The sequence below is a fragment of the Podarcis raffonei genome, chromosome 3 (assembly GCF_027172205.1).
Source record: "Podarcis raffonei isolate rPodRaf1 chromosome 3, rPodRaf1.pri, whole genome shotgun sequence".
Lineage (NCBI taxonomy): Eukaryota > Metazoa > Chordata > Lepidosauria > Squamata > Lacertidae > Podarcis > Podarcis raffonei.
In genome coordinates, this window is record NC_070604.1 from 106,786,397 (window position 1) to 106,809,026 (window position 22,630).

Sequence of the window (22,630 nt, forward strand, 5' to 3'; positions counted from 1 at the left end):
GTCAAGTCTACATGTCCAGTAATATCTAGAGAGCACCGCCACGTTCACCATCCCTGCTCTAGAGAGATAAACTGTCTTCTTAACTACAAGATGCAACCGTGCTTCCTAATGTTCAAAGCACTTTGCATCTTATTTCAGTAAAACTTACAACCACCCTGTAAGATAGACCACTGTTATAATTGCCATGCTTTAGATGGGACAGGTCTTCTAGTGAGTTCATGATGGAGGCGAGCTTTGAATGAGGGATATTCTAGCTCACACTTGTAGTCACTGTGCTGTCTTCCTTTGCAGAAGCAACCCCAACCCTTGCTAGAGGTAAGAAGTGCCTTATACTGTCTAGCTCCCACTGACTGGGAGAGGATCCCCAGGGTTTTGGTTAGGGGATATTCCCAGCCCCACCTGCAAATGCCATCGATTGAACCTGGGGAACTTCTGCATTCAATACAAATCCACTACCACGGTACCTAGGTTCTCAAACACCTTGGTTCTAAATGCCGAAAACCCGGAAGTAAGTGTTCCAGTTTTCAAACGTTTTTCGGAAGCTGAACGCCTGGTGTGGCTGTCGGCTATTGTTTCCGGGGCGCCTGCACCAATCACACCTTGGCTTTCAAACATTTCAGAAGTCAAACGGACATCTGCAACGGATTACATTTGAGAACCAAGTTACCACTGTACAGCCCTTTCCTTGCTATTTAAACAGAAAACAGGATTGCCATATATCCTCTTTTTCATTTTCATGGGTAGAGTCGTCATAGCGATCCCTTGTTAAAAGCAGAAGTCGGCAAATGTGTCCTCTTTTTTGCTCTTCAAAATATGGCAACCTTAATATGTTAACACCATGTTTGGTGAGGATAATACAGAAGTTGTGGAAGGAGCCAGAAGACAATCTGTAGGCAATACCATATCATAGTGAACAGGGAGAGGGAGAGAGAGAGAGAGAGAGCAAAACCCCGTGAAAAGAGCAAATGAAAGAGACCGTCCTAATGGGGGTGTTGTTTATTAAAATATAATCTCTATAAAGATACCGTATTATACAAAACAGAGAGATAGAACATTCTATTAATCACATGCTGTACACAAGGCTTGGAGAGGTTGCTACACAGGGCTGGCTTTGCACGGCGAGAGCAAGACAAGTCCATTCAGAACATTTCTGGCTGAGGAGACTGCTGCTCATCAGAAAGTCCTGCTCGTTCTTTCACAGCAGAATCTCAGAGTCCTCCAAAGAGTCGTCCGCGTACAGTAGTTCACCGGCTAACGTGCTCCCGACAGGAAGGGTGCTGGCTTGAGACCACAGCAGTCCATTCTGTGAGGGTGTGTGCTGCAGCAAAGGGATATCTTCCTCTTCTGATCTCCTCATGCTGCTGAGGTGATCTTCGTTAGCCCCGCTCAAAATGTATCTGTCCCCCATCCCATTGCTGTCATGGACGTCCACGGTGACCACAGTGGTCTCTGGTTTTTGGGAACAGGACTCTATGATGTGGTTAGGGTCAAGGTCCGTGTCTATCCGGGGAAACTCAGAGTCTTCTGTCAGCTCTTCCACACTGTCCTCCATCAGGCTGGTGTTAATATAAATTACATCCTCGGGTTCGCTGAGGGCAGGCAAACTTTCCGACAGCTTCTCCAGGTGAAGCTTGAGTTCGGAGAAGACGGGCCGCTCCGCGGGATCTGCCCTCCAACAGGAGTACATTATTTCGTACCTGAGGTAGAAAGGAACAGGGTGGAGTGAAGCACGTTCTGTTTGCTTTAGAGAGTTATTGGCCAAAATTCTTCCTGCTGGGGCTTACAACTTTTAAAGCAATTAAAAAATACAATAGAGTCTCACCAGAACAGCAGCAGTAAAAGCATTGCAAATACACCTGTGCCTTAGGAACAATGCTTTGGAGTGGAGAGAATAATGGAGGCTCTCTCTCTCTAATCCGGAGTTTCCCAAACTTGGGTCTCCAGCTGTTTTTGGACTACAGTTCCCATCATCCCTGACCACTGGTCCTGCTAGCTTAAGGATGATGGGAATTGTAGTCCAACTGGAAACCCAAGTTTGGGAAACTCTGCTCGAATCAGTAATAAATTATGGTTGTTGATGTTGACATGAGTCTGAGCTGAGGTGATGCAGCCACCTGCTGAGGCTAAGGAGTTTTTGGCCTAGCCAGTGCTTGATTGGGAGTCCTAGGTGCGCTGTCTTTGAGTTCCATGAAATAAGGAAGGTGGAAGACAAATAAAATAGCTCTGGGAGTGGTTTTTTATTTTTCTTGTATGTGTACTGGAGAGGAATTCTCTTTATTATTTATTAGACTCCTTATCCTTCCCTTCACCATGAGGATCCTTCAACATAGTGGAGGAGAAGATGGTATAAGGAGGAGGAGCTATAGCAGAACGATGCCCCAAAGTTGCATTTTGAGGACCAAGTGGTCAAAAATAGCATATGATACCATGTATATATATGGCGCATAATACTCAGAAACATAAAGGAGACAAAGCCTTCACAAATGCTGGAAATCAGGAGTGGTGTGGAAGGTCAAGCGAAGAAACAGACAGACCTCAGAGCTTCCAGCTTCCCAAGCTGGCAGACTGCAGCAGTGACAATTGTCTTGAGCAAACCATTGTGTTTTGCATTACTGCAGAATCTCAGCCAAATTACAGGGAGGGCTGTATGTAGCTCAGTGGTAGAGCATCTGCTTTGAATGCAGAAGGTCCCAAGGTTCAATCCCCAGGAAGGGGTAATTCAAACCCCAGTCTATAACCCTGGAGAGCCACTGCGAGTGAGCACAAATACTATGCTACCCCAATGCTGGTCTCAAGTATAAGCCTACTTTTTCAGGACATTTTTTTATGCTGAAAAAGCCCCTCTTGGCTTATACTTGAGAGCCAGTGTGGTGTAGTAGTTAAGAGCAGTAGACTCGTAATCTGGTGAACCGGGTTCGCGTCTCCGCTCCTCCACATGCAGCTGCTGGGTGACCTTGGGCTAGTCACACTTCTCTGAAGTCTCTCAGCCTCACTCACCTCACAGAGTGTTTGTTGTGGGGGAGGAATGGAGAGGAGAATGTTAGCTGCTTTGAGACTCCTTCGGGTAGTGATAAAGCGGGATATCAAATCCAAACTCTTCTTCTTCTTCTTCGGGCTGCTCCTTCTTCCTCCTCCGCCTTTGCCGCTATCGGCAGCGGAGGACAAGCAGCCTGAAAGCAGACCTTTCGGGCTGCTTGTTTTTCCTCCGCCGCTGCCGCCACCAGCCTCTGCCCCTTGGCACCACCCTAGGTAGGCAGGGGGACAGGAGGGGCTGGGGGGGAGAAGCCCCCTCTGCCGTGTGCGCATGCGCGCGCGCACACACACACACACATACACACACGCACTCCGGCCCACCAGGAGGTTTGTGGTGTGGTGAACCGGCTTATACTCGAGTCAATAAGTTTCCCCAGTTTTTTGTGGTAAAATTAGGTGCCTCGGCTTATATTTGGGCCGGCTTATACTCGAGTATATACCATACTTCCTATGCATTATTACTGCAGTGAGATAAAATACTTACAACTCATCTAAGCAGCCTTCTGGCTGCTTCAGCCTGTGCCCATGAAGGAGGTAGTCATAAATTTCATGGTTCTGCACTCCTGGGTACGGAGTCATCCCTCGCGTCGCTATCTCCCACATTGTAACACCGAAAGCCCACTGCAGGCAACACAGAGATAAACATATATTTAGATCAGCGTTACGGAATACCTTGGGAAAGATAATCTCCTAAAGTGCAACCCTGAACACACTGACCTGGGAATAAATATCACGGAACTCAGTGAGACTGGTGCCCAAGGAAGCTAGGATTGGGCTCTGTTCCCTAATACATTGTTTGAAAATTCTATTTGTGATATTCCCCAAAGTATTTGGTACAAATGTAGTGAAGCTCACATTTTGGGGGGGGGGCGGATTGTAGGTGTTGTCTTCAGATGCAGTTCTTCTGCATCAGAACTAGCTGCACAGGCAAGTGTCAAAACGGACATGAGTATATAAGGGCTACTTTTTCAGTTCAAATGAATGGATAGATGTTGCATGAATTTCTCATTTTCCCCAATCTCATACAGTATTCAGTTTGCTACATTTTCTGCAACAGTTTGCAAATTTCAGGGTGCATTTTTTCCTTTACAGTCATAGCTCGGGTTACAGATGCTTCAGGTTGTGTGTTTTCGGGTTGCGCACTGCGCTGAACCTGGAAGTACCGGAACGGGTTACTTCCAGGTTTTGGCGCTTGCACATGCGCGCTAAATTGTGCTTTACGCATGCTCAGAAGCACCAAATCAAGACCCACACGTGCGCAGACGTGGCACTGCAGGTTGCGAATGCTGTGGGTTGCAAACGTGCCTCCCGCATGGATCATGTTCACAACCCAAGAGTCCACTGTATACACTTTTGGGGACTAATTGCTCCAAATACAACACATTTGTGTATATTGTTTCCACCAATATATTCATTTTTATGCATACATTCCCCTTATATATACTTTCTTTGGGTGACATGAGTGGAGACGTGCATTGCAAAATTCGGACAAGGGGAACTTTCAAAGAAATGCTGTGTTCCATTTCACATGATGTTTCAGGAAACCTGAATTACATCGGTGTACATTAAAATGCAAACCAAACTGAATGTCCCTCCCATTATGTACCACATCGCTTTTTGTCGTGTAGACACGGTCGGCAAGACTTTCTATCGCAATCCACTTCACAGGCATTTTTGCGATGCGCCCCTGCCGGTAATAATCGCCGCTGTAAATCTTCTTGGATAAACCAAAGTCTGCCACACACACAGTCATGTCGTCCCGTAACCTGCCATCGATTAATACGAAGTAGCATTAATACAGATTCATGTGAAAAAGACAAAGGCAACTGAAATATGTAATATTATGTGCAGGCTTCTGGAAAAGACAAAAGGCATGGCGATGATGTAGCTTTGAAACCCATGTGGCCCTTCCCACACGGAACCCCTGGGAAAATGAAGACCTATTAAGGGATTAGGGATTTCTAATAAGACAGTTCACAGCATTCTCACAAAAACACAACCCCTGAGAAAGCCCTTGAGGGTTAAATTAGGCCTTTAATTTTATAGCTTGGGTGCACCTTTTAAGTGACTCACGAACACTTCCAAAATAATAATTTGCTCTGATGGGAGGTCTCTTGACACAATTCCCATCAATCTACCCATTTATTATTCTCATGCTGTTGCTCCATTGTTTGCCTTTTTTAATTGGTATGTTATCTTCTCCTACCAATAGGGAACCTACGTAAGGACTCTATATGGGCTCTTGGATACCCCGTAAGGGAAAAGGGCAATTTTTGTTTACAACACCAGCTTGAATGGAAATAGTTTAGGAAGCGGAGGCCACTTCCCACCATGTCTTTCCTCTGCTCCCTTTTCCCCAGCTACTGCCTCCAAGTCAAGGTCTGCAGTGGTTTGTAGAGAAGAGGTCAGGGAAGTGAAAGTCACTCTTTTACACATCTAAATCATAACTCACTTCCCACCATCACTTTTCACCAGTTCGGTGCCAACCCAGATTCTCAGATCTGGGCTCTGCACCTGGTTCATCTAGGCCAGGCCACAGAAATTTGCAAACTTGAGAGAAGGATTCCTCTTTAATGTGCAAGTTTTCTAAGTGCCATGAGCCTTTTTGCCTCCGATAGAACATTCAAATCTGAATGCTCCCCGCAACTGCAGACTGAAGTTCCAGCATGATTATTCTGAATCAGCTCCTAAAAACAATGTTCCAAAATTCTGGAATAAAGTCTGCTCGACTTTTGCTCAAAGCTGCAGATTCAGAGCAAGATTAACATGCGCTTTTCATTCCTCTTTCTGGAGTGGCAAACCCAGAAAGAAGACTGAAGCTGGACTAAACAAAAAAAATTTTTTTCCTTCCAGTAGCACCTTAAAGACCAACTAAGTTAGTTCTTGGTATGAGCTTTCGTGTGCATGCACACTTCTTCAGATAGAAGGAAAAATTTTTGTTTTGTTTTGACTATGGCAGACCAACACGGCTACCTTTCTGTAACTGAAGCTGGACTGTTTTATTAAGAGTCGAAGGAAGGAACGTAGAAACTCACATGCAGTTTCGAGCAGCCAGGTCTCTGTGGAGGAAATGCCTGTTGCTGAGGTATTCCATTCCTAGAGCAATATGGATCATAAACTTCAACAAGGTCTGCAGTGGTACATACTGGGAAAGAGGAGGAGAGAAGAAAAATCGTGATGAATTCAATGTATTGTTAACAAACAAACAAACAAACAAACACAACAACAACAACAACAACAACAACAACAACAACAACAACAACAACAACAACACAGTCATACCTCGGGTTGAAGTAGCTTCAGGTTAATCATTTTTGGGTTGCGCTCCGCGGCGACCCGGAAGTAACGGAGCGTGTTACTTCCAGATTTCACCGCATGCGCAGACGCTCAAAATGACATACCGTGCATGCGTGGAAACAGCGAATCGCGACCCACGCAGACGCGGGTTGCGTTCAATTCAGGATGCGAACGGGGCTCCGGAATGGATCCCGTTCGCATCCAGAGGTACCACTGTAATGAAAATTAACAAACCTCCATTTTTAATCAGAGATTTAAGGCTGTTTACAAGGATAAAAGAAAACCCATTCAAGAGCAACCAAAACACATTTCCCTAAACATGTCCTACGACAAGGGTGCCCCTCCAAATGTTCCTGGATTCCAATTTCTATCAGCTCTGGCCAGCATGAATTTTCTTAATTCCTTACCTATCAATCTATCAGGTACTTATCTATATATTCAATTTATATCCCACCTTTGAGGAAAGGAGCTCAAGGTGGCGTACATGGTTCTTAGTCTCTCCTTTTTATTTTCACAACAACCCTGTGAGGTGAAGCTGAGGGACAGTGACCAGCCAAGGTCACCTGGTGATCTTTGAGGCTGAGCAGGGACTAGAACTCTCCTCTCCCTGGTCTTAGTCCGATGCTCTAACAGCTACACCACACTGGGTCTCAGTGAACTGATGACAAAATATATCTCATGATTCCTTGCACAACAGAAAACCTCTTCCCCAGCCAGCTCCTCACTGACCCTGTATCAAACGTACGTGCTCCTTCAGAGTTGGGCTCTAGTAAATGATAAAATGAAATTCATCCTGCTCCTTTTAGAAGAGGGAGAAATGTGGCCCCCATTTTCCATTCCAGCACAACGGCAGGCAGGATAAAGCTCTCTTTGACTATTCCCAATTACATGCCAAGACATCATTTAATTTTCCACTTGTTTGCAGCTCACGCAGATTCATACGCTTAGTTATGAACAACTCCTTTGTTTACAGCCGCTGGACAGAATTATCATTTGTTTATAGCAGGGTTCCTTTCCCCCCCATATTTTCTTTAGTGAAATAAATGCGAGAAATCAAATTAAGCTATTCGTTTATCACAAAAAAGAGCATCGTCAGCTATTGTGACGATTTGATTTCCACTGAAAGGCCCTTCAGTGCGTTGTCCTGTTTCAATAGGACTCCTTTGTGAAAACAACGGAACTGCTTTCGCCACAAAACGTAGGACAGCCATCTCTTCCAGAGACCTTGTCTCCAGAACAATTAAAGCCTTTCTCTACTGTTCCAGTACAAGGATAAGAGTCCATCCGTTTTTGACACTAACAAGGAAGACCACAGCCTGGTCACTTACAGGAACAATCCTCCAGAAAGCTGTCATATTTCTTGCAACTGGACTTTAGCATCAGTGGGGTTTTGAACAGACATCAGATTTCCTTCTGTCTGGCAAGATTGTGGCCTTTATATCTCGCCAAGTGCGACATAAGCAGGCAACACTCAAAGGTCAGGAATCAGTAGCTCAGCAGATGCACACAACAAGAATGAAGTCCCAGCCCGTTCCAAACCGAGCTGACAAAGCAAACTGATCTGAATACTCATTCTGCCTGGCAAAAGTACCTGTTTGCTTAAAGTTCCAGAGTGCAACATCCCTTTATCCATCCAAGGCAATTGTGAGAGGTGAGAAGAGGTTCATGGGCCAGTCTACCTTTATCCTCCAATGTCCCCCACACTGATGCCTCCATGAACCTCTCTTGCCAAACGGTATCCCTCCAGTTATTGAATTTGGCCCCTGAACCTTTGATGAAGGCCTTGTGCCTTTATAAAGCCTTCTCCACCCTTAGGGCCCCAGATGTTGTTGGACTACAATAGCCATTGTCTTTAAGTCAGCATGGCTAATGGTCAGGGATGATGGGAGTTGTAGTCCAACAACATCTGGGGACCCAAGGATGGGGAAGATTGCTTTATAGGAGATGTTATTCTTGTGTGGCTGTGCCTTAAGCTCCTGTGCTGGTGCAGTCATGTGACTACGAGCAGGTGACTAACGGGATTCAGAATAGCAGCCTGCCTCAGGAAACTTTCCTGGAAATAAGCTGCACTGAACACAGTGGAACTTTAAGGTGCTGGTTTTGACCTTTAAAGCCCTTCACGGCCTAGGACCCTCGTACCTACGGGACCGCCTCTCCCGGTATGCCCCACGGAGAGCCTCAAGGTCCATAAATAGCAACACCCTAGTGGTCCCGGGCCCTAAGGAAGTTAGATTAGCTTCAGCCAGAGTCAGGGCCTTTTCAACATTGGCTCCGGCCTGGTGGAACGCTCTGTCTCATGAGACCAGGGCCCTGCAGGATCTGATTTCTTTCTGCAGGGCCTGTAAGACAGAGTTGTTCCACCTGGCCTTTGGCTTGGAGCCAATTTGATTCCCTCCTCCTCTTTCTTTTTCCTTTCTACTCCTGTGATGAGGCTGCATTTTAATATTTTAATGTTTCGGTATTTTACTTGTTGTATTCTAATCTTGTTTTTAAGTTGTATTCATTCAACTTGTTTTTATTATTGCTTGTTAGCCTCCCTGAGCCCAGCCTTGGCTGGGAAGGGCGGGGTATAAATAAAAATTGTTGTTGTTGTTATTATTATTATTATTATTATTATTATTATTATTATTACATAGGTTTGCACTGCATATCACTTAAAGATCTTCATTTGTTCACCCCCCTTTTTTTACATGGAACCACAAGCAACTTGTATTTTTCTCTCCTCAAAACAGTTTTGCTTTCTGCGTGGCACAGCATGCCTTTTGTTTTGTTTTCTCAGTTGCAGGAAAGCAATACTAAAAATACACTGAAATGGCATAGCAGGATTCAGATCAAGCCTCTAAATGTTTTCCTGCACTGGGCAGTGTTGCTGAATGAGGACCTCCTCATTTCTTAGGAGGAGGAAGCAGAGGTTTTGTTCTCTCTTGCAATACAAGCAGTAAAACCTTTCCTAGGGAGGTGGCTGGTCTCTCCTTCCTTGGAGGTTTTTAAGCAGAGGCTGGATGACTATCTGTCTTGGATGCTTTAGTTGAGATTCCTGAATTGCAGGGAGTTAAACTAGATGACCTTTGGAGTTCCTACACTGGCTCCCAGTACATTTCCGAGCACAATTCAAAGTGTTGGTGCTGACCTTTAAAGCCCTAAACAGCCTCAGTCCAGTATACCTGAAGGAGCGACTTCACCCCCAGTTCCCTCATTGCGAGAAGCTGAGTTACAGGGAACCAGGCAGAGGGCCTTCTCGGTAGTGGCGCCCGCCCTGTGGAACGCCCTCCCACCAGATGTCAAAGAGAACAACAACTACCAGACTTTTAGAAGACATCTGAAGGCAGCCCTGTTTAGGGAAGCTTTTAATGTTTAATAGATTATTGTATTTTAATATTCTGTTGAATGCCGCCCAGAGTGGCTGGGGAAACCCAGCCAGATGGGCGGGGTATAAATAATAAATAAATAAATAAATAAATAAATAAATAAATAAAAATAACAACAACAACAACAACAACAACAACAACAACAACAACAATAATATTCCTTCCGACTCTACGGTTCTATGATTCTATGAGCAATACAAGCCTCTATTATCACATTTCTAGACAGACTCCCAGTCTTCTGTTCTACCAACAAGGCAATTCTCTCCCAAATAATTGATTACCTGCGGGCCCATTCCAAGCCTTGAGCGAAGGAGGAAGCTATGCAAATCTCCATATTTCATGAACGGGAGAATCACCATGGGTTTGGGGACGTGCTGAGAACTTGGTTCTATACACACACCTAGAAGGGATGGAAATAAAATCAGCACAGCACTTTCATTCAACAAATGTCTGCTGGAAAACTTGAATGAGGGGTTGGTCCAGCAGAACTTCATCCCAAGGATCCCAAGGCATCTATCTGGTGAAAATGGGGAGCGGAGGGCTCTGCTTCAGATCTCCTGGTCTCCGCCTGCTTAAGGGAGAAGGCAAGGGGCTTTAATCTCTGCTCATCAGATTATGAGCGGAGATTAAATCCTGAGCATGGTTCAGGGAAAATGGCCTGGTGGACCAAACGGAGCATCCCTCCTCACCCCAGCCAGATTGGTTTGCAGGCTAGATGTTCCCCAACTCTGATTTATCAGACAAAATAGCCACTACTTAGGCCTCCACAGAGGTAGTGACACACCCACCCACCGGCCTTGTGCTATGAATAAAATCTTGTCCCTGACAACTGCCACTTGTTGGTTGACCCACCCAGAAGTTTGATGACATTTGGATGATCGAAGTCTTTCATGCAAGCTGCTTCTCTGAGGAACTCTTCGATTTCTCGCTGGGAAAAACTATCCACTGAAAAATTGCAAGAAAAGGGGAAAAAATGCTTATTACAAAGGGTAATACCCCCTTCCCCATTTAAAAAAAAATAATTGTAAATATCCCTTTGCCTGTGGCAATCAATCCATTAAATTTATTCTATATGGCCAAAGGCTTTCACAGTGAACAACAGAGGGCAAAAGCAAGGCATTGCCCTAATATATATATATATATATATATATATATATATATATATATATATTCCAGCATTTGCCAGTTTAACTATGAAACGAAGAGGCTGCCTGGCTGTAAATTACAAAACAGACTCCCCCCTCTCACACACTTTGAGTTTATTGAAAGGTCACCATATATCCAGACGGGAGTTGTTACCTCAGCAACATTTTTTTGGCACAACTAGATAGTTTGGCTGAATATTTCAAGATGGATTTTCTGTGTTCAGAAAGCAACCTTTTCACTCTGTGGCTAAATAGGGATCCAGATCTCCCAAGCCCCAAAACTCTAACTTTGATCCTTACAGGATTACATGTATTTTTAAGATAACTCCAATATCATCAGATTCTGTTGCAAATTTATTCTATGATTTCGGATTCCCAAAACCAGAAATGTGTGACTACTTCAGGTTCCAATTCCCCTTCTTTTGGGGGAATGAGGACCATGGATTCAGAAGAAGTATCAGAATGCAAGAGAGATTTGCCCTCAGAACTGGCCCCAGACATCCCCTTTGTTCCAAAAACTCTAGGGCAAGAAAAGCCAAGTTTTCTAATACCTCTTTGGGCTCCCATTCTCAAAGCATGGCTGTGGGCACCACTGATTGCTGTTAATGAGCTCAGTTTTTAGGGCAAGTACCGTATTTTTTTTGCTCCATAAGACGCACTTTTTTCTTCCTAAAAAGTAAGGGGAAATGTCTGTGCATCTTATGGAGCGAATGCATGGTCCCTGGAGCCGAATTGCCCAGGGGCGAAAAGCAGATCATGCTTTTTTTTTTGAAAGAACGAAGTGGGTGTTGAAACAAAAGCCGCTGATCGGCAAGCGATCAGAGGGAGATAAGGGACGCTAGCAATAAAGGAGGCTGCCTGGGAGGGGGGGAGGTAAAGACAGCGAACTTGCAAGGAGAGGAGAGGAAATTGGAAGAAAAGGCAAAATTGGCAAAAAACTGCTCCAGCTAAGGAAAATACACTAAGGCAAACAAGAGGGAAGTGAGTGTTGAAAGGAAGCAGCTGATCAGTAAGCGATCGGGGAGGGAGATAAGGGACGCTAGCGATAAGGGGGCTGCCTGGGAGGGGGGAGGTAAAAGCCCATGGATCCTCAGGATTTTTACATTGGGTCACCCCAAATTCACCATCAGATCACATAGCATGTCCATGGCTACAGACTGCACCAAAAAAAATCATGCACCCACTGTTGCGTTCAGAATATTTTGTTTCTTGTTTTCCTCCTCTAAAAACTAGGTGTGTCTTATGGTCAGGTGTGTCTTATGGCGCGAAAAATACAGTTTGATGGAGGCAATCACATCAGGAATTTTGGGGTTGGGAGGAAAGCAAACTTTAGTCAAGAGAACACTGGTTCACGGTTTAAGCAGGTCCAAAGGCCTGTCCTAAAGGCAGAAATGTTTTTGTCTGCCTGTATCCCATGCTGGAACATGGGAACAGAAGGCTTGGCAAGGCTTTAGTCAAGCTGAAACCATGTACCAGGGTGGGAAAGATACACAATTTGTTTGCAGCTCTGAGTGACCTTCACAAGATGCCCTAAGAACAATGGGAAACTGTTTCTGCCAAGTGTTCATCTCATCACCTTCTGTGTACCAATACAGTTTAGTTGTGAGCAAGGGGGGAGGTTTAAAAGGAACCAATCCGTGAGTGCAGGAAAAGGTTTCTGGGATGTTGGAGAACAGAGTTGATGTCCTTTGTGCTCTGGCCTCCATTTTAGCTTCATCTGTTTTCTATCCAAGCAGCTTTTCCTAACGTATTTTCTGCGCTGTAACTTCACACATCTCGGGAACACGCACACAGAGAAGAAGACTTTGCTTTTAGATTACTGCTTGTAATAATTTTACCCCGCGTTATGTCTTCTGTGCTGAGATATGTAGGCCATCGATCTCTCCATGTACTTGCTGGACTTTTAAATCTAGAAGGATTTTCTATCATTTTCTTTTTTAGAGAAGCTCCACAGTACTGTCAAACCTCCCTCGCAACCAGTGCCGGATTTACGTATAAGCTAAACAAGCTGCAGCTTAGGGCCCCACTCTCTTGGGGCCCCAAAAAAATGTAAAGGAAAAAAACCTGGATGTACTTTTCCAAAATATAAGATAAAAAACTAATAAAATAAAACCTACATACAGCAACAGTGTTTTGTGTTGTGTAGGCTCCTATGATGTAAGTAATGGGCCCCGCCAGTATTTCACTACAGTGGTGCCTTGCAAGACGAAATTAATTCGTTCCGCGAGTTTTGTCGTCTTGCGATTTTTTCGTCTTGCGAAGCACGGTGTCGGAAAAGTTTTGGAAAAGCTCCAAAAATCACCAAAGTCTTCAAAAACCTCAAAAAAGGCTACCACACCGTGTGCTATGAGTTGCTCCTCGAAGTCAAGTCGCAACTGTATTAACGGTGTTAAGAAAAAGGAAACAAACTTGCAAGACGTTTCTGTCTTGCAAAGCAAGCCCATAGGGAAAATCGTCTTGCGAAGCAGCTAAAAAAACAAAAAACCCTTTCGTCTTGCGAGTTTTCCGTCTTGCAAGGCATTCGTCTTGCGAGGTACCACTGTATTAATATACTTCTTCTTAATTGTATTTCAATTCAACAATTACTTTGATAAAATACATATTTTGTTATGTGCAAATGGCTTTAGATACCTATTAGGTCCATAAATTACCATATAGCATATATTCAACAAATCATTCTTAAGGAGATGAGCCCTGAGTGCTCACTGGAAGGACAGATCCTGAAGCTGAGGCTCCAATACTTTGGCCACCTCATGAGAAGAGAAGACTCCCTGGAAAAGACCCTGATGTTGGGAAAGATTGAGGGCACAAGGAGAAGGGGACGACAGAGGACGAGATGGTTGGACAGTGTTCTCAAAGCTACCAGCATGAGTTTGACCAAACTGTGGGAGGCAGTGGAAGACAGGAGTGCCTGGCTAAATGACTAAACAACAACAACAACATATTCAACACAAAAACAGCAACAATTTGTTGTTGACAAAGGACAGCTGGACATATAAAGGGCCCCATTACCTTCAGTAGCTGAGGGCCTCATCAAACCTAAATCCGGCCCTGCTCGCAACACACCTAGGGGCATCTGAATGTTTCTTATAAAAAACCCCAAACAACTCTAGGCCTACCAGATCTACTGGTACTTACACTTCATAGTTTTCACAGCTACTTTCTGGGTAGTTCCATCAGGATTGCTGAGATTCCCTTCCATGACTGATCCAAACTCCCCTAGATGAAGAAGGGGGGAAAACACCTTGCATTTATATCTGTCCAGCACTTAGAAATCAGTCATTAGCTTTACTGGGCTTTCTTAAGTAATGTTTCATTCTGGATGGTTTTATTTGATGTTTTAAGTATACTTTGCACACCACTTTGAGATTTTAAAATTAAAAATATAAACCGGTACAGAAATGAAAAGAAATGAAAAAAGTGGAAAGAAGCAGAGGTCCCAGCAAAGGAAGAATGGATACAAAAACTTATGGAATATGCAGAAATGGTGGAAATATGCAGAAACCTACCGGAAGAATAAGAAATCAAGATAACAAACTTTTAATGAAAGAATGGAAATGGTTTATTGAATATTTACAGAAAAATTGCAAACAGATAAAAACTGCAGGATTATTTTAATAACCTGCAGTTTCATAAGAGTATATATTTAAAGTAGATAATTAAATAAGGAAATTAAATGAATTTGGATATGCAGAAGATATGAAAAAATAAATTTAAGGAACTGCAGAAAGAGGGGGAAGGAAGGATGTCAAACTTTGAAATGTTAAATGGATTGTAAAACTAATGAAAGGTATAAACTTGAAAAGTACAAATAAAAACTTTTTTAAAAAAAGAAATAATGAAATGAAATGAAATGATGATAATGATAATTAAAATAATAATAATAATAATAATAATAATAATAATAATAATAATAGCCTTTCCTGTGAGTTAAGTGTGCTTCAACCCTTTGATGTTTTCCCAGGGAGCAAGTCTGGTCTTTTAGATGCTAAGGGGCTAGATTTCACCTTGCCCAGCAGAGGGCAAGCAGGAGCTTTCTCCTGCCAGTCTGGGGAGCAGAAGGACTCACTTAGTGTATGCCATTCTTACCTTCTCCCAGGATCTTCCCCAGAGCCAGATTGGTCCTAACAATCACAACATCCTGGAGTTTCTCCTGTAGCTCTTCGCTCACACCAAGGCTGCCCACTGCAAGAGAGGCCTTCTGATGAGTTGGGGAAAAGGGAAATGGCATGCATTTTGATTCAAAAGCCTAAGACAACCAGAGGACACCTGCTGGCACCCAAGGAAGCGGGGGGGGGGGGGCTCTTTTATGCTTTAACTCATTGGTAGGCAAACTAAGGCCCAGGGGCTGAATGCAGCCCAATTGCCTTCTCAATCCGGCCTGTGGACGGTCCGGGAATTAGTGTGTTTTTACATGAGTAGAATGTGTCCTTTTATTTAAAATGCATCTCTGGGCTATTTGTGGGGCATAGGAATTCGTTCATTTCCCCCGCCCCCAAAAAATAATAGTCTGGCCCCCCACAAGGTCTGAGGGACAATGGACCAGCCCCCCCGCTGAAAAAGTTTGCTGATTCCTGCTTTAACTTTAGCTTGGTCAACACCAAGCTGCAAAGTTACGTAGTACAGCTTTTCCTTGACTATTCTACTTCAGAGCAGGGGGGAATAATCTAGTGACTGACTGACCCTTGAGAGGGGGATTTTCTCTTCCTTACCAAAAAAGAAAAGTAGAGTATCAGCAAGTGACTTACAAAACTTTAAGAGCGTCTAGCATAACATAGATAAAAGCCATACAAAAAACCCATAAGGCAGGCAGCAGCAATGTACATATATATCTCCATCAATAAGCACCATCAACCGCCAAATGCCTGGGAGAAGACACACGTTTTACTTGACAACAAAAGGATACTAATGATGGTGCTGGGGGGGGGATCTCTCTAGAGGTCCTCCACAAGTGAGGAGCCACCACTGAAAAGGCCCTGTCTATCATTGTCACCCTCTGTGCCTCCATCTTGGAGGGGGCACCCAGAGGGCGGCCTCAGATAAATAATTTTAATCCACCAAATGCGTTACAGCGGTACCTCGGGTTAAGTACTTAATGCGTTCTGGAGGTCCGTTCTTAACCTGAAGCACCACTTTAGCTAATGGCGCCTCCTGCTGCTGCCGCGCCGCCGAAGCACGATTTCTGTTCTCATCCTGAAGCAAAGTTCTTAACCCAAGGTACTATTTCTGGGTTAGCGGAGTCTGTAACCTGAAGCGTATGTAACCTGAAGCGTATGTTACCTGAGGTACCACTGTACCACTGTTGTTGTTTTTTAAATAAAGAAACAAAACATTAAGCAGCTGTAGTGACACATCCAAAACTTACGTGTCAGTTCAACAGCTCTGCGGCCGTAGGACTTCTTTGCTCTGTAATTTACAGCCAGTTCTGACTCATCACTGCTGAAGGCATACCTAAGAGCGGGTGGGTGGACAGAAAGCACAACATTGTCATGGCGCCGTAACAGTATTCCCCTCAGCCTGAATTCTCTGGAAAGCACGGGATTCACAGCTGCAGAATGAGGCTAGGGGGTCGTCACAGACAGGTGTTGGGCTCACAATGAACGAAAAACAATAGGAAACATCATTATTCTCATGTTTTTCCTTTGAATGGATTGACCAATACACTCGGTTCCATTACTTCATCTGAAATAGACTCCTGAATTAAACTTGACTATGAAAGAATGCTGAGTCACTCAGCTATTTTGGGGCAGGGGGGGAAAGCTATGTGGATTATTCATTTCCTATTCCTATAACCACGCTCTTATGAATAACAATGTAAAACCCTATAAACTTTCGCTTCCGTACACTGTTGTGTTTTCCCTTCCTGGCTTGCAGTTCCAAGTTTCTCAAAGAGAAACCAAGACCTTCTGAGCTGGAAAGGCCAAAGCGATTAACCTGAAAGCAATTAACATGCATAGAGAAAGAAAGAAAGAAAGAAAGAAAGAAAGAAAGAAAGAAAGGGAGTAAGAATCATAGAAGAGGGACAAAGCACACAATAAAAGGTTTACCTTTTTCTGAAATCCTGCCCCTCACCTCTCAAGTGACTATTCTTATTGTTTTTAAATGTTTAGATAGATAGATAGATAGATAGATAGATTCTTTATTGTCATTACACACGTGCAACATTGCACAAGTGCAACGAAATTGGATGCCATCCCTTAAAAACAACAAAAGCAAAACAACAACAACAACCAACAAACCACATTCCAGCCACACCCACACCCATCAATCTCCCAGGTCACACTATCGAGTTACAGCATTCAAAAGGGCCACAGCTCTCGGGTAAAAACTGTTTTTCAGTCTATTTGTCCTTGACTTGATGTTTCTATATCTCCTGCCAGAAGGCAGTAATGCAAACAGACTGTATCCCGGGTGAGATGAATCCTGCAGGATGTTGTTTGCTTTCCTAAGACAACGGGAACCGTACAATTCTTCCAAAGATGGGAGAGGTTGACCAATAATCCTTTGTGCTGTGGTTATAACCTTCTGGAGCACCTTCCTCTCCCTAGCTGTACAACTGGAGAACCAAGCACAAATACAGTATGTAAGAATGCTCTCTATGGAGCCTCGGTAGAAGGACACCAGCAGTCTCTCACTCAGATTGTTCTTCTTTAAAAGTCTGAGGAAATAAATTCTCTGCTGGGCCTTCTTCACCAGAGCAGTGGTATTTGCGCTCCAAGTCATGCCCTGATCGATAGTTACTCCCAAAAACCTGAATTCCGCCACCCTCTCCACCCGTTCCCCATTGATATGCAAGGGCTGAATGTCCGCCTTTTTTTCCCTGTAATCCACCACTAATTCCTTGGTCTTAGCCGTATTAAGAGCCAGATTGTTCTCTCCACACCAAACACAGAGCCGCTCCACCTCGTCCCGATAGGCGGACTCATCCCCTCCTGAAATGAGCCCTACCACCGTAGTGTCATCAGCAAACTTGATGATTTTGTTGCTGGAATAGGTGGCTGTACAGTCATACGTATAGAGAGCATAGAGCAGGGGACTCAACACACAACCCTGTGGTGAGCCGGTGTTAAGGCTAAGGGCTGTGGACATATGTGACCCTACTCTAACCCTCTGAGAACGTTCTGACAAAAAATCCAAAACCCAGAGACAGGTGGAGTTGGAGAGTCCAATCGCCTCTAGCTTGGACACCAGTCTATGGGGGAGGATAGTGTTAAAAGCTGAGCTAAAGTCCACAAACAGCAGCCTCACATAACTCCCCGGCTGCTCCAGATGGGACAGAGCAGCATGGAGAGTGGTGGTGATAGCGTCCTCTGTGGATCTATTTGCCCTGTATGCAAACTGGTAGTTGTCAAAAGTTGATGGAAGACAGGAAATAATATGACGGCGCATCAGTTTCTCAAAACACTTCATGATGATTGGAGTCAGTGCAACTGGTCTGTAGTCGTTCAAACTACTGATTGTGGATTTTTTAGGCAGAGGGACAATAGTTGACGACTTCAGGCAGGGTGGGACAATAGACTGGTGTAAGGACTTGTTGAAGATCTTAGTAAAGACCCTCGCCAGCTGATCCGCACAGCCCTTCAACACCTTTCCAGTGATGCCATCAGGTCCAGCCGCCTTCCTCGGATTCACCATCCTCAATACCTTTCTCACCTCATGCTCCTCTACCGTGAATGAGGGGCCCCTATGGGCTGGTGGCTGTAATACCGGCGTCTCAGGTGGCTCCTTCTCGAAGCGAGCAAAGAAGAGGTTAAGCTCCTCCGCCAGCAAAGGGTCACCGTCGACAGCACCAAGGTTAGGTTTGTAGTTGGTAATGTGCTGAATCCCCTGCCACATCTGTCTTGTGTTGTTGCTCCTTAAATTGTCCTCAATCCTCAGCCTATAATCCCGTTTTGCCTGTCGAATACCCCTCTTCAAGTTTGCTCTTGCCACACTGTAAAGCTGCACCTCGCCTGACCTGAAAGCCCTGTTCCTTTCCCGCAACAGGCCCTGGACCTCTCTATTCATCCAGGGTTTCTGATTGGGATAAAACCGGATGGATTTGTTTACTGTGACAGTGTCTGTGCAGTGATTGATATAGCACAGAACTGCCGCCGTGTGCTCCTCCAGGTCTGAACGATCGAAAATATCCCAATTAGTTCTCTCAAAACAGTCCTGCAGCTGGTGAATAGCACCTTCAGGCCAGATTTTAACAGATTTTAATATTGTGGGAGCCCGTTTCCTGAGTGGGATATATGCTGGTACCAGGAACATGTTTAGAGCTTTTAGTCTTTGAAATATGTTTATATTTTATTTCAAATTATATTGTTTTACTGCTTTGCTGTTTGTTACTCTGTGCACCTTTGGGAGGAAGGCTGCAAGAGACATTTACAACAACAACAACAACAACAACAACAGCAACAACATCATTCACCCCAAGAGGGAAGTTTCCATCTAAACAAAACTAAGAGAGTCATCTGTGCCATCCATGTACCCAGCCAATGCAAACTTTCAGTTTCCTTACTTTCTCTAATATCCCAGATCAGCACAACAGAACACAAAAGACCAACATTTCACAATATCCGAGCTCAAATCACCCATAATGACCTCCAAAAAGCTGTGGTTTTGGTGATGTGATGGAGCTTGGGAACTGAGCAACTTGGAATAGCACCACTCAAGTGTACTAAGCTATTGTGAGTTTTGCAAAGAAGGCAATAAGTTTACTTTAAAGCCAAACTCAACAAGTATCTTTACTGAAAGCTGGTGTAGCTCAGAGGCGTCTGAGGAATCGAAGACCTGTTAATATTTCTGCAGCAGGGTCCCAGCAACCTCCCTGTCTCCAGCAACTTAGAGCCACCCAATCGGCAGGGAAAGGGAGACTTTTTACCCACTGCTAAGAAGTCTTCTCACTTAAGAGTGAAAGGAGGAAAGTAAAAGGAGGAGAGTCAGCCATTAAGGAGCGGCTCTTAGGGTCATTCTGGAGAAGGGAGAACACCAAGGAAGAGTTATTCTGTATGCTCCAAAGCAAAGCATTTAGAGACACCGAAAACATAAGGTGCTCCAGTTTCTACAGAATGGTGTGCACGTTCCGTTGTGTGCAGTTGAACCTCAAGGAAAATACAACTTACATTGCGCCAAAATAAGACATTGGAGTGCCAAATTGTTTGCCCGCGTGAAGGGCAGTGTGTGGAGTTGCAATGCATCTCTAAATATTATTCTTGCATAATTGTAGGATTATACTGTTGTCTTAGACGGGTCTGTCATGAAGCGACACTGCACTTCTGAATTTGCCACTGCACTACCAGTATAACTTGCTAAAGGTCAGACCAGATGTGTATCTGTTTATTAAATATATGGATACGAAGAGTTGGTGGGAGGGTAGCTTTCTACACTAAAGGAATGCATGGGGAAGGGAGTGACCTGACCTCCCTACACTCTGCTGTCTAAAGACATTTTTGCCAGAGAGCTGGCAAGGAGGAAATGCCTTAAAGCCTTGGAAAGCAGAGGGAGGTGGTGGCAGCCGTCACACTGCTCCTGTAAGAAGTTCTCCTCTCCATCTCTTTTAATAGCCAAACACCCCTCACCATCCCTGCTTCATATACTTCTGGAACGGGTCCTAAACACTGGCAATGCCTAGAGAGGACAGAGTGTGCATGTTGCCCAAATAAGAATGAAAAACGTTTTTTTCCTGCCTGAAAAAAGTTCCACACCCCTTTAAACAAATGTCACAGCGACTTGTTCGCTATGATTCTCCAGGGTTCAATCTCTTAAAAGTTAGATCTGTGTAAGTTTGCGGGGGTGGGAAACACACCTTGTCCTTCTTGAACAGATGTGCAGAAACATGTACACAAACACCAATTAGGGCATTATTATTCTGCATCAAGGCTTTGCCACAGCCCGGTTTTCAGAGGCACATTAGGAATATACTTCTCTCTCTCTCTTTCTCTGGCCCACTCAGAACAGCTGCTCATTTCAAAAGGTCTTACGAGAAAAGGGCAAGGGCTGATCTGTTTGGAACTTCGTTGTATAAGGTCACAAGGGAAGGAGTTTCGTGAGCCAGGATTACAATGGGCCTTTGTTGATGCAAGAAAACAATCCTTGGATAAAACAACAGCCTCCCGTGTTAAAAGTGACTAAGGATCAGAAGAGGTGTGTGTTGTAAACAGGATTCACAGTTGCAAAGCACAACCTGTTCTATTTCTAGAGGGCTGCCCCCCTAAAATAAATCTGATTCCTGTGATTCCTCCCAATTCCTCTGATTCCTGATTCCTCCCGATTTTAGAATGACCAAAAGGGGACCTAAGGCAGAGGGTGCAGATTAGAGTGGCCTTAAGTTCAGAGAAACTTGACTGTGTGTTATTATTATTTTGTAAAAATATCCAGGACAATTAAAACCTTTAGCAGTCAGAAAACTGTTCACAATCACATGCTCAACTGAATCATGCTTCACAAAAAGGTTACAGAGCCTCTATTATCCAAATCTGCTCATTACATGAATTTGGGCTCTGTGTCCTTTCTTACTACTCACTGGGGCATCATGGAGCTAAAATCCAATTTATTTAAATCCAATTTTGTTTCAGCAGGAGGAAATTAAACGGATGCTTAAGGCTGCCATCCTGTGCATTCTTGCTGGGGAGTCAGTCCTACAGACCTCTGTAGTTTTACTCAGAAGTAAGCCCCAATGTGCTCAATGGCTCTTACTGACATGCAAACATGCATACCATTTCAGCCTAACTTACTTAAGTCTTGGGCTGAGCCTGGGAGTTCAGCACTTAACTAGCCAACCACACTGACCTCTATTCAATTATCCTGCTTAATATAGACTTTAGAAAGTAGCTTTTATCACAGGGGATTATGACTATCCCAGATGCATGGAGGTTTTCTGGCTCAACATTAAAGGTGGACGTTAATGCCAGCTTTATGGCAGATTGCTGCTGAAACCCAGTGAATTTTTGCATCGCCCAATCAGTGAATTTCAGCTAAAGGTGTGAATGGGCCCCTAGAAACCAGCTCCCAAGCTTAAAATGATTAGAATTTTGTCTTTTTTGTGTGTACTTACCCAAACTTGGTCTCTTCTGTGAACTTTTTCCTGATAATCACAGACACATACAGGATTAACCCGATGACGACAACTCCACATACAAACCCGAGGACTATCGTCAGTGAATGTGTGCTTCTTGATGCTGGAGTTGAAGAAGAGGCAGTAGATACGAAACCTAAGACAATAAGACGCGTTACAGAGAAAAGGGAGTGGAGATCTTCATACAGTTTGGGGACCTGGAGAGTGTTGAAGCGATGATTCTTCAACATCAGCTTCGTTGGACTGGTCATGTTGTGCGGATGCCTGATTATCGTTTTCCAAAGGAACTACTCTATTCCGAACTTAAAAATGGAAAGCGTAATGCCGGTGGTCAACAAAAGAGGTTCAAAGACTCAAGACAAATCTAAAAAAAGGTAGTATAAACACCGACAACTGGGAAACACTGGCCTGTGAGCGCTCCAGTTGGAGAACAGCCTTTATCAATGGTGCCATGGGCTTTGAAGAAGCACAAACTCAGGACGCAAGGGAGAAACATGCTAAGAGGAAGGCACGCTTGGCAAACCATCACCATGATCAACTCCCACCTAGAAACCTATGTCCCCACTGTGGAAGGATGTGTGGATCCAGAATTGGCCTCCACAGTCACTTACGGACTCACTGTTAAGACCGTGTTTATGGAAGACAATCTTACTTGGCTACGAGTGATAGTCAAAGAAGAAGAACAAGAAGAAAAAGAAGACAGTTTGGGGACCTGGGGAGCTGCTTAT

At 44.2% G+C, this 22,630-nt stretch overlaps 1 protein-coding gene across 5 annotated transcripts in view; it reads right to left on the reverse strand.

The window, feature by feature from the left end:
- Positions 1 to 981: 981 nt before the first annotated feature.
- The window catches only part of MERTK (MER proto-oncogene, tyrosine kinase), a 53,125-nt gene continuing 31,476 nt past the window's right edge, over positions 982 to 22,630 (reverse strand). For 3 of the 5 annotated variants that reach the window (XM_053383453.1, XM_053383455.1, XM_053383457.1), the window contains 10 exons: positions 21,882 to 22,038; positions 16,209 to 16,294; positions 14,933 to 15,028; positions 13,982 to 14,062; positions 10,551 to 10,643; positions 9,980 to 10,098; positions 6,069 to 6,178; positions 4,640 to 4,799; positions 3,518 to 3,654; positions 982 to 1,697 (listed from right to left, as the gene is read on the reverse strand). In XM_053383453.1, the coding sequence (XP_053239428.1) occupies positions 1,196 to 1,697; positions 3,518 to 3,654; positions 4,640 to 4,799; positions 6,069 to 6,178; positions 9,980 to 10,098; positions 10,551 to 10,643; positions 13,982 to 14,062; positions 14,933 to 15,028; positions 16,209 to 16,294; positions 21,882 to 22,038 (1,541 nt within the window). In that variant the 3' untranslated portion in view covers positions 982 to 1,195. The remainder of the gene's footprint in view (positions 1,698 to 3,517; positions 3,655 to 4,639; positions 4,800 to 6,068; positions 6,179 to 9,979; positions 10,099 to 10,550; positions 10,644 to 13,981; positions 14,063 to 14,932; positions 15,029 to 16,208; positions 16,295 to 21,881; positions 22,039 to 22,630) is intronic. The other 2 variants (XM_053383454.1, XM_053383456.1) reach the window with 2 other exon arrangements.